This window comes from Crocodylus siamensis, chromosome 10 (assembly GCF_052110815.1).
Source record: "Crocodylus siamensis isolate JL-2025a chromosome 10, ASM5211081v1, whole genome shotgun sequence".
Classification (NCBI taxonomy): domain Eukaryota; kingdom Metazoa; phylum Chordata; order Crocodylia; family Crocodylidae; genus Crocodylus; species Crocodylus siamensis.
The window spans coordinates 63,710,075-63,721,843 of record NC_143404.1 but is presented as its reverse complement, the minus strand read 5'-3'; the positions used below and the strand labels follow the sequence as shown (position 1 = coordinate 63,721,843).

The 11,769-nt window shown below is 47.3% G+C and overlaps 1 protein-coding gene across 1 annotated transcript; it reads right to left on the bottom strand.

The window, feature by feature from the left end:
- Positions 1–72: 72 nt before the first annotated feature.
- MIMS2 (mitochondrial inner membrane structural 2) lies at positions 73–8,853 on the bottom strand. The gene is made up of 3 exons (XM_090064748.1): positions 8,585–8,853; positions 3,877–4,043; positions 73–2,885 (listed from the first exon to the last, which is right to left on the bottom strand). The coding sequence occupies exons 1-3, from the start codon at positions 8,732–8,734 to the stop codon at positions 2,675–2,677; spliced, it is 528 nt and encodes a 175-aa protein (XP_089920874.1). The 5' UTR covers positions 8,735–8,853; the 3' UTR covers positions 73–2,674.
- Positions 8,854–11,769: the final 2,916 nt, after the last annotated feature.

Below are 11,769 nucleotides of genomic sequence, written 5' to 3'. Positions count from 1 at the left end.
TGATCTAGACAGACTGAACATTTTATACAGTCCACTATATGATTATGAGGTAAACATTTCATTCTGAGCAAAAAGAGGAACAAAGTCAGTTTAATTTCAATTGGAAAAATAACTACATTTAAAGTTTAGTCATACAATGTCTGTTTTCTGTTGGTGACTTTCCAGATGGATACTTTTTTTCTAAAGAAACCACTAAATCGTGACTGCTTTTATAAGAAGTAACTCTGATAGACTTGAATGTCACTTGCTTTCTTATTAGTGGTAATACACAACATACTGAATCAGAAGCAACAGTTCAGTCCATCATGACCATCTTAATCTGTATGTCTTAACATGCAGGAGTGTGGAAGACTCTCCATCAAGTACCCAGACAAATAATTTTCTTAAAAATTATGCCAGAAAAAAGGTTTGTTTCCCTTTTCATTGAACTAACTACTGGATTTCTCTCGAAGTACAGTCACCCCTACAAGTACAGTGGTTATAAATTCCACCTCTCCCAAAATCAGAAAGTAAAAACTTCTGTTAAAAAGTTAAAGCCACCAAATAATTAAAATGCCTGTGATAATGATGAAATTAGCTTACTATCCAAAGAACAATTTTTCCAACTATTTAGTTGGTCTAATAAGAGAAATCACTTCTACCCAAGAAACCTTGTTTGCTTATGTTCTTAGAGGAACACGCCTACAACCCACAGCCCGACTGTCCAGTTATATTCCAGTTTACGCATCTGTGCTTGGCTACAAGGTGTTTTCTTTAGGGCCATTCACAAGTTAATTATACCAGAGGTTATGACGGAGAGAAAGTTAGCACTAAGTGGCAGTTTCTCCCCACTCCACACAGTTGTACAGGCTTCCAATCCCTAGGAACCAGCCAAGCAAGCAAGGAGCATAACAATGCTTCACATGCATCAGATAAGAGAGAAGCAGGTACCATACTACAATCGCATTATAGCGCCTTCCTTACTGCTAGAGTAATGCAACTACATGCTCTCTCCCAAGGTGCCCCAAGTATATGTGGTAGAACAGCTTATTCAGAACGCATTCTTAGGGTTTGTGGGTGCTGTCTGGCTGTATGATAGGAACATTTTCATACAGAAAAAGATTTTTAAGCAGCATTTCTAACATTATAAACAGAAATATATATTTATAGACTATTAAATTTGTAGTCCTCTCTCACTGGGGCATGGGGCACCACTGCTTTTACTAAACTGCTAAAGAACATCCAGATAAAGCAATTGGGAGGGGGGGAAGGAGTCAATTATTAGATTTAGTAGGAAAAAAAGTCCTACATTTGGTGCCTAAATTTCTCCTGAGTGTTCACTTGGGAGAAATGCCACCGATTTCACAATAATGCTTCCTAGTGTGGAAATGTCACCATTTGATCAGTCTTTGGAATTGAAGGATCTGAACTAAACATTTTTTATTTACTATTCAAGTTGTTAATATGGCATTAGATGTCATGGGGATCTAGAAATTGTACCTTGAACTTATAACCATTGTAATTTTTGTACAGAATCACATTGACCTATAAGAGCAGTAAACAGAAAGCCAGATGGACAATCGAAATATTACTGGTTAAACTGAGTTTTTATGACTTCATTAGAAGTGAGCAATGAAATATTAAAGGGCATTTCCACAGCAAGTATTTATGAAAGTTTAATATAAAGAACCAAGTGACTAGCAGATGCATTCAGCAGGCAGCCACATTTTTAATGCATAGACTTAGGAAATGTATCTGAGGTTCCTTTCTTTGGGACCTACTGCTAATTTTCAGTTGTGCGTATGTCATTTCCTACAGAGCCTGAGCCTAGCACAAAGGAAGTCTGTCACTAAGTTCAACAGACACTGGAAGATGAGAGAGACAGTTATAGTCTGAAGTCAAGCAGAAGGCAGGATGGGTGCAAATCTACCATGACTTTCACTGAATGATGCCCATACAGGATCAAATAGCAGTTCCATGACTTCAGTGGACTCGGGGCTCCTCTCCCCAGAGTCTATAGAGCTCTAGCCTAAACGGAAAGATTTCTTTAAGGCCAACTGTTAATCAACAAGAGCAATAAATTTAACTGATGCTCAGAGTCCATGCTCAGATCAGAAACATGGGAGTACAGCACAAGTCAATGGTCTTTTTAGAATGAGTCAATATATTAAAATAAGAAAAGTTCCAGATATACAAACTGGGTTCCTAATATTTATATTTTTCAAAAGGGGAACTGACATGGTAATTTAGTATCTCCTTCAGGTAATAGCAAAGGAGAGGGAAAAATGATGATAATTGTAGCAATAAGAAAAAAAAAAATCTATCTTCATTTAGTCCTTCATATACATTATATATAAATAGTGAACTGTAGCAACTGCATTTCACCAAGAGAAGAGTAAGGCCTAAAGGGTGAGCTGTAAGGATACTGAAATATATATGCCAAGTCTGCTCTAGACAGCTCGTTCATTGTCAAGCGCTTATTCTTAGCAGGAGTTTCCAGATACCATTTTACCAGAGTTCTCAACGGAGAGGTAAGGAAGGGGATGAAAGATGGATGTCAACATTTTCCAGAAAAGACAAAGTCAAAAATGCAAGCCCAAGCCAGTATGAACCTGGGTCCAAAGAGGTTTTTTGCAGTAGCACAGCAATTTTAAAAGCTATATGAGTATGAAGCATTCCTAACATCAGGATAGCATCATGGGGATGGAGGCTTGAAGTAGCCAATTTTTCGGCAATACTGGACAATAAATGGTACAGAAATTAAGGTAATGCTGATCCGAACTGGAGCAAGCAATTTGTGAATAGCATAGGCCAGCACAAATGTGCTTGCACCAGCAGCCAGTTTGGATTGCAGCACTGCTTCACTGAATCCAAGTTTGAAGAGAACTGCAGTCATGTCCACACCACTGAGGAAAGAAAAAGAGAAAAGGATTATTTTTATTTTTAATAGATAAAAAGCAAAGTTGTGCCATTTTCCTCAGGTTTGAAAAAAATAGTTCACTACTTGCATCTTCTCACAGTCTCCAATGTATTTGTACATTATCCGTATAGTAACAGTGTTAACATTCATCAGATTATTTTTAAAAACTCAGTTACACTGAATGGCCAATTCTGATCTTGCACTATGGATAAATTTTAAATGGAGCAATGTAAATGTGGGGTGGCCCCACTGATCAACACCTGGTCTGGGAAAAGATTTCAGGACCTAGAAGGAATATTTGACATTTTCCTTTTCTGTGTAAATCATGAAACCCTAAGGCCCTGCCCCTTGTCCTGCCCTTAATGACGTGGGACGAGAGGCAATGTGAATTTCACCCAGAGAAGTATATCGACTGTGCGATGACATCACAGCACAGCTGATCTGCATCATTCAGTGACATCCGTTTCTAAATGGTGAAAGGTCCATGTAACATATAACAGATACTAACTATTCACTAAATACATAATGCAGTATTTTTTCTGTAAACCCATAACAGCCTTTGGTTACACTTGAAAAAAGAGCAGGTAAATTATTTCCAGTAAGTGTCCACTGTCCTTTTTAAAGTTAATATAAAAAGTCAAATACTCTCTCCCTTACCCCCACTTCAGAAATAAACAGCTCTAGCTTCAGCCCCATACTCAGATTCCCCTGTGCACCTGGACAGAGGGAAGGTATTTAATGAATGCACATCCTCATTTTTCCTGTTGTTAGAGATTAGCCTCAAATACTTAGCTGCTCCATACATGCAATCCCAGCTGGAGTCCATGAGACTTTTGCATACGGAACAGACTCAGCATTAGACCCCAAGCCAGTTCCAGAAGCAAAATACTACCCCAAATCCACACTTGCTGAGAACACTTTTCTTAGTAGACACCTAACATTACCAATAAGCAGAGAGGGTACAAAGATGAGAGTACCTTGAAACAACCACATAGAATATTCCCAGAGATACTAATGAAATTCCAATGTGGAATGAAACCCCAACAGTTCCATATTCCTTAAAAACTTTTTTCAGGTGCTGGGATTTGTCAGGTTTCTTGTCTTTGTCACCGGGGTCTATAGATTCAAGGGATCCTCTTGGGTCCTACATAGAGAGAAAATGACAATTCAGAACCAATACTCATATTGCACACAGCTTCCCAGTTAGTGGTCTTCAGCTACAGGTCAAGAAACTAAAAAAAATCTGTCTGCAACATTATTGTTAGGCACTTTGGACAGTATGGAAACATAACGTGTACATTAAAATAAAATCTGCCCATATCGGAATTAACATAACACAAATGCGTTTATCCGCCTTAAGCTTAATGCTCTGTATGGGCTTCTGCACTGGGCTGAGTTTCACTGTTAATTAATTGGGCCTCAGTTCTGCCCCTAACCCAATGCATGTTTATAGTTCACTCCCCTCAGGGCCAGCCCCCGAGTTTGCATATGGGAGTGATTTTGCTATGCATCTCAGCATTCATCCTCATGCACGAGGATGATTCTCAAAAAGGGTGCCTTGAGATCTTTTCAGTGGTTGCAGGGTGCAACACAATGTTAGCACTGTTTTAACAAACATGATTCACAAGATGAACCCCGAGATTTCAGACAGATCCACAGTTAGTTGTGATCTTTCTGACTTCTTTGCAACGTAAGAACTAGTCTATTATTTTTTCTTCTTCTATAATAAAGTTGCAGCTAAAAGCTGGCATTTTCCAAACAGTGCCTTGAGTCTAAGAAGGTGGAGAACCCCTGCTAGAGGATCCTGAGAAGCACAGTAATAAAGGAAGCACATTTGACACCTGAGAAGCAGAGATGTAGGCTGAAAATAACTTGCTGCTGGAAAAGGACCAACAGCTTAAGCTCCTAGAAACCACGTGTTGTGCAACGGGTACAAACAGGCAGAATCTGGGAATTGCTACCAAGCTACAGCAGTAGTCTGCGCAGTACTTTTCCTGCTGTAAAATGCTGCAAAAGCAAAACATAAGCACCCGTTTAGCAGCCTAATCTCTCCAGTAAGCTTCTGTCAAAGCATGCAGGAAATCCACTGCATTTCTCCTTGTGCTGGGCCTATAGAATAATGAATTTAAAGTAAAATTGAATGCTGAAAAAAACAAAGTTTCAGTATAAGCTGAAACCAACTGTACAGATAAACAGAGCAGCTAGCATGTCTTCAGTACTGGCCCTTACTCCACCTTGACTGGTGTTCTGTATTAGATAAAGTACACATGTTGCCCAAGACATAGGAAGAGAAAAAAAGACAACTTCCCCCTCCCCTGCAGAGACCTTGGAACCTTTCACTAGTTACTGGGCAGTCACTGAGGATGCATAGGAGAAGGACTCTCATTTCTGCCATTAATTTAATAGTATTTGTGCTTGCCAGACGGTCAAGGAGACTCCTGCTAAAGCACAGGTATAGCCACATCCCACCTTTTTTGTGTTGACAATTAAAAAATTTGCTGGTTGAACTTGAGGCACCTTCTCCTATTATTTTTGGTAGGACGACTGGAGACCCTCTAGGTTAAAATCCGTGGGGAACACGGCACAGGGGACACAACGGTGGGAGTCTACTACAGACCTCCCACCCAAACTCCTAAGCTTGACCAGGAGTTCGCCCGGGAACTGGCTGAGGCTGCATGCTCCAGGACCTTGGTTGTCATGGGTGACTTCAATTACCCGGACATCTCGTGGGAAGATCACTCAGCTAAATCTGAGTGGGCGCAAAGCTTTCTCTCGTGCGTGGATGACCTCTACCTGACTCAAGAAGTCTATGGGCCAATGAGAGGCAAAGCGCTGCTCGACCTGGTACTGGCTACGGGGGACGACCTAATCGGCAACCTAGTGATCGATGCTGGGTGACAGCGACCACAAGCTGATCACCTTCACCATCCACTGTAAAGCTGGCAAGTCAGTCAGCAACACGGAAGTCCTTGACTTCATGAAAGCCGACTTTGACAAGCTCAGGACACTTGTCAGTGAGGCCCTGAGGGACCACGACCCCAGGGAGAGGGGAGTTCAAGATGAGTGGTTGCTCCTCAAGGGAGTGATCCTCAATGCACAAGCTAAGTCTATTCCATCTCGGAGGAAAGGCAGCAAGGGGGCACAGCAGCCCCCCTGGCTCTCCAGGGACCTAGCAGACCTCCTGAGGCTAAAAAGAAAGGCCTACAAAGGATGGAAAACAGGATTTACCTCCAAGGAGGATTATTCTGCATTGGTCTGGTCCTGCAGGGAGCAAACCAGGAAAGCCAAGGCTGCAGCTGAACTCCAACTAGCTTCGAGCATCAAGGACAATAAAAAGTCTTTTAGATACATGGGGAGCCGGAAGAAAAGCAAGGGCAACACTGGACCCCTGCTGAACCACATGGGGCAACTGACAACTGACGCCCAGGAAAAAGCCGACCTATTAAATGGGTGCTCTGGTGTCAGTCTTTCATCAGTCCCATGGGACGCCCATGCCCGCTACAGGGCAGGGAGGTCCAGGTGAGGGAGATCCCCTGCCTCCCATCAATGCTGACCTCGTGAAGGAACATCTTGAGAAAATGGATACCTTCAAGTCAGCCGGCCCTGACAATCTGCATCCCAGGGTACTCAAGGAGCTGCCGAGCATCACAGCCCAGCCCCTGGCACGGGTCTTTGAAAACTCCTGGCGCTCTGGTGTAGTGCCCGAAGACTGGAAGAAGGCCAATGTGGTGCCGATATTCAAGAAAGGGAGGAGAGTGGATCCGGCTAACTATAGGCCCATCAGCCTGACCTCTATCCCAGGGAAGATCCAGCATGGGTTTGTTGCAGGTAAGTCTTGCTTGACCAATCTCATTTCCTTCTATGACCAGGTGACCTATCACCTGGACCAGGGAGAAGAGATTGATGTCATATATCTTGACTTCAAAAAAGCCTTCAAATCTGGTATCCCATGATCATCTCTTGGCAAAACTGGCCAGTTGTGGCCTTGGGTCCACCATGATCCGCTGGCTGGGGAATTGGCTCCGTGGTCGGACCCAGAGGGTAGTAATTGATGGCAGTCACTCATCCTGGTGTCCTGTGACCAGTGGGGTCCCCCAAGGCTCTGTCCTTGGACCCATATTGTTCAACATCTTCATTAATGATGTGGACACTGGAGTCAGGAGTGGACTGGCCAAGTTCGCCGATGACACCAAAGTTTGGGGCAAAGCATCCACGCCAGAAGACAGGCGGGTGATCCAGGCTGACCTGGACAGGCTCAGCAAATGGGCAGACGAGAACCTGATGGTGTTTAACACTGAAAAATGCAAGGTTCTCCACCTTGAGAAGAAAAACCTGCAGCATCTTTATAGGCTTGGCAGTGCTACACTGGCTAGCACTACAGAAGAAAGAGACTTGGGGGGTCATCATTGACCACAAGGTGAGCTTGAGCCTGCAGTGCAATACTGCGGCTAGTAAAGCGACCAAAACACTGGCTTGCATCCATAGAAGCTTCTCCAGCAAATCCCAGGATGTCCTTCTCCCCCTGTACTTGGCCTTGGTGAGGCTGCAGCTGGAGTAGTGCATCCAGTTTTGGGCTCCACAATTCAAAAAGGATGTGGAGAAGCTTGAGAGAGTCCAGGGAAGAGCCACGCGCATGATCAGAGATCAGGAAAACAGACCTTACAACGACAGGCTGAGAGCCATGGGACTCTTGAGCCTGGAAAGGCGCAGGCTCAGGGGCGATCTGATGGCCACCTACAAGTTTATCAGGGGTGACCACCAGTATCTGGGGAAATGTTTGTTCACCAGAGCGCCCCAAGGGATGACGAGGTCGAACGGTCATAAACTACTGCGAGATTGTTTCAGGCTGGACATAAGGAAGGATTTCTTTACTGTCCGAGCCCCCAAGGTCTGGAACAGTCTGCCAGCGGAGGTGGTTCAAGCACCTACATTGACCACCTTCAAGAGCAAACTGGATGCTTATCTTGCTGGGATCCTGTGACCCCAGCTGACTTCCTGCCCTTCGGGCGGGGGCTGGACTCGATCTCCCGAGGTCCCTTCCAGCCCGAATGTCTGTGACATCTACGAGTACAAAATTCTGGGGTATTTCTGGTGAAATTAGGGTATTGGGTCTTGGTTCAGCAGCCAATCCCCCATTTATAACATCGTTTCTTATGAGAAATAAAATCAGCTCCGAGTTGCAACATTTCTACTTAAGACCCAGTTTTCAGGAACCAATCGTGGCGCAAGTCCGAGGACGGCCTGTACAAAACAAACCCCTCCACAACAGAAACACCAAGAAAACAGAGCTCCTGCCACCCCCTCCCTCCACACGAGGGCACACCCACGCCCACCCTATCTCTGCGGCCGCCTGTGTGCCGCAGCCCCGCACGGCTCCTATGTAAGGGCAAGGAGGAGGAATATTGCTGTTCCCCGGAGAATGGCTACGTCGGGCTTTCACATACAGATGCACGCACAGCGTGAGGTGTCTGTGCACACGCGCGCGCACACTGAGCGACTACAGGTATTAGTCGCTCAGCGTACAGGCGCCGGTTCCCTAAGAACCTGGCTGTCCCGGGAGGCCGGCGTGCCGAAGAAGCGCCGCTGCGCGGCGGGGAAGCCGGGCTGCCGTCTGCCCCCGTCTCCCACTTCAAGCCGCAGCGACTGGGCGGCCTCCGGCCCCGCTGGGAGCCGGCGCTCACCCACCTGCAGGCCGCCGCCGGAGCTCGCCCGCACGGTCCTGGCGCACCGCAGCTGCCGGCTCGCCGCCGCCTCGCGCAGCGGCCCGCCGGCCCCCGGCCCCGGCCCGCCGAGCCGCGCGCCCCAGCGCAGCGCCCGCAGCAGCAGCCACGGCATGACCGGCGATGGCGGCCTGGTCCGGGCGGCGGATCCGGCAGCGCCCGGCGGCGCCTCCTTAAAGGGGCCGCGGGGACACCCGCCCCGCCCCGCCCCGCCTGGGTGTGCGCGCGCATGTGTGTGACTCCGTGGGTAGGTGTGTGCGTGTGTGAGACTTCATGGGGGGTGAGTTAATGGGGCGGGCGTGTCTGTGAGACTTCATGGAGGAGGGGGTGTGCATGTGTGTGTGTGATTTCATGGGCGTGTGCGCATGTGTGCGTGTGACTTCATGGGTGTGTGCCTGAGACCTCATGAGTGTGTGTGCATGTGACTTCATGGGTGTGTGCGTGTATGTGACTTCGTGTGTGTGTGCGCACGTGACTTCATGGGTGTGCGTGTGATTTCATGGTTGTGTGTGTGTGTGACTTCATGGGTGTGCATGCGTGTGTACGTGTGGCTTCATTGTGCGTGTGGCTTCATGGGTGTGTGTCTGAGACCTCATCACTGTGTGTGTGCATGTGGCTTCATGCATGTGTGTGTGCGTGTATGTGTGACTTCATGGGTGTGCTTGTGACTTGATGGATGTGTGTGTGTGATTTCATGGTTGTGTGTGTGACTTCATGCGGGGGGGATGTGTGACTTTATGGGTGCGTGTGTGTGTGGCTTCACGGTGTGTGTGACCCCCCACTTCATGGAGCTCCTGGTGCGTGCCCCAGCGTGGAGGTGACTGTCCCGGCAGGGACCGGGCCCCGGGCCTTTCCCCTCTTCTTTCTGCAGTACAAGGAGGGCCTGGCAGGTCGGGTTCTCGGCGGAGCAGTGCCGGGGCTCCTCTCTGGATCAGGTCATCGATCCTAGAGGAGTGGGGCTGGGAGGGACCTGCAGGGGTCACGCCTACCCCTGGGGCAGGAACATCCCTGTGCAGACCTCCCTGTGCACACCCACACTCTAATCTCTACACGTGACGACCGGCAGCCCTGACACAAGGCAGACCGCCCTCACACCTGAACTTGCCGCAGGGAAAGCATGGGGACCCCGGCAGCCAGCGTCCTGCTTCTATGACATGTTGTCAGTCTACGCTCAAGAGACCCCGGAGAGAAGGCCATCCCCCCTGCTACGGGGGAAGGTGAAACCCCCCACAGTCTGCACTGATCTGGCCGTGGGGTAGAATTCCTTCCTGACCCCATACATGTGATCGGTCTGACCCTGAGCGGAGGGGCAGGACCCTCTAGCCAGGAGCATCCGGCTTTGGTCCCAGCAGGAGCGCTGGCACACCCCAGCCAAAGTCCCCAGCCTTTACTGCAGCCAACACCCAGCGCCTCTGAGGGAGGCTTAAAAACATCATGTCACCTCCAAGAGTCACCGGCGGCTGGAAATCCAGTGGAGTTCTGGTGTTTCAAGAGACTGATACGCAGGTCCTCACCAGCGACAAGGTTTCTGCTGCCAGAGTGGCTGGACAAGATGGTGCGACGGCTCCCACGGGACCTCGTGCTCTCTGAAGTAAGGCCCGAGGGCGGCAGTAACACGTCTCCGAGTTGTGTGTTGTGCCCGTGCAGGTGATGTTACAGTCTAATGCAGACATGGCACTTCCAGCTGAGCTGCAAAAATAAACGTGTATTAAGCCTCCTTCCATCTAACCAGCTATATTTCTTATGAGCTAGGAAAGCAACCAAAAGAGACATATGCTTGCTGCCCTTTCTGGGGTGACATAGCTGTGACGTGCCCAGGGGTCAACATATGTGCCCCACATCAGGGCTCAACATATGTACCCCATATCAAACATGTTGAATGCACCAAGGCTTTCAGTTCTGAGAAGGCACACTGCACTTGATTACCCGTATTGTTGTGTGTCTGGTCTGTGGCCCTCTGAGGGGCTTCAGGCATAGTTTGGGACCCCTTTGTATCAGGCACTGGACAAGCAGAGCAAAACCCCACAGTTTCCTTTCACTCAGAAGAACTTACCGTGTCCCTGACATTTTTAAAGACTGGCCAGCAAAGTCAGGTAAACAATCCAGTTCTTTATACATTAAGTTACAAACATAATAAGGAAAAAAGGAAACAAAAACACCATCTCGTCATATAGTTGAATGCACCTTCGGGCTCGATGCAGCAATTTGTTATATGCAGGTGATTCCCAAAATATCGTTGACTTTTACAGATAACTGCAGCAGCGAGGTGAAGGGTAGGGAATATTGCAGGATTCATGTCTGACTTCAGCCATTTCCAGACCTTTTGTGATCACACACAGTATTTCTCAGGAGTGGGAGAGAGGGGAAATTTTGCATATTGCACAGCCCAAACTGTAAGCTGTATATGAACATTTAACTTATCTGAATGTTAAGCTCTGGATGCAAATGTTTTCCTCCTCATTCCTTACTTAGCCATCCTTCCTCTCTTTCCTATGGTGGTATGTTTGTAATGCTGTGTGCATACACTGCCCTATACAATAGGAGAACTGTGTCTAGCAAACAGGAGGTTTCCTGCTGGGAAGGGCTTCTAGTACAAGCCACACGTGCCAGAACCACACAGGACTACCCAGAATGAAACAATACTGAAAGGGCGTGATGGGCAGTGCAGGGTGCACCGCAGAACAGATGGGTTTCAAGGAGTCTCTTGAAGGAAGAGAGTCAGGGAGCTTTGCATACATTAAAGGAGCATCTGCTTCAGGCATAATGGGCAGGGCATACACTGCCAGGGTTTCATTCTTTATGTAGTCCTTGCTCCATAAATCTGTCTCTTTCTGAGAACCTAGAATATAAACAGTTTTCAGGAGCTCTACTGCATATCTTTACCAGCTCTTCTGGTACTGCTACAGAACATCTGGCAAAGGAAATAAATCTTTGTCTATCTACACAGAAGCATTTACCATGCTAGAAGACAGAATCGCCCTCTACAATTTGGCTGACTTTATGGGTGTGGCACCAAACTGCATTATTATCTTGTTATTAAACTTTGCCACAGCCATGCAAACACACAGGCCCTGATCCTGATCTAGCTGTGTTCAGTTATGCTTCTGAACACCAGGTTGTCAGTAACATCTCATTCATATTTAATCCTGG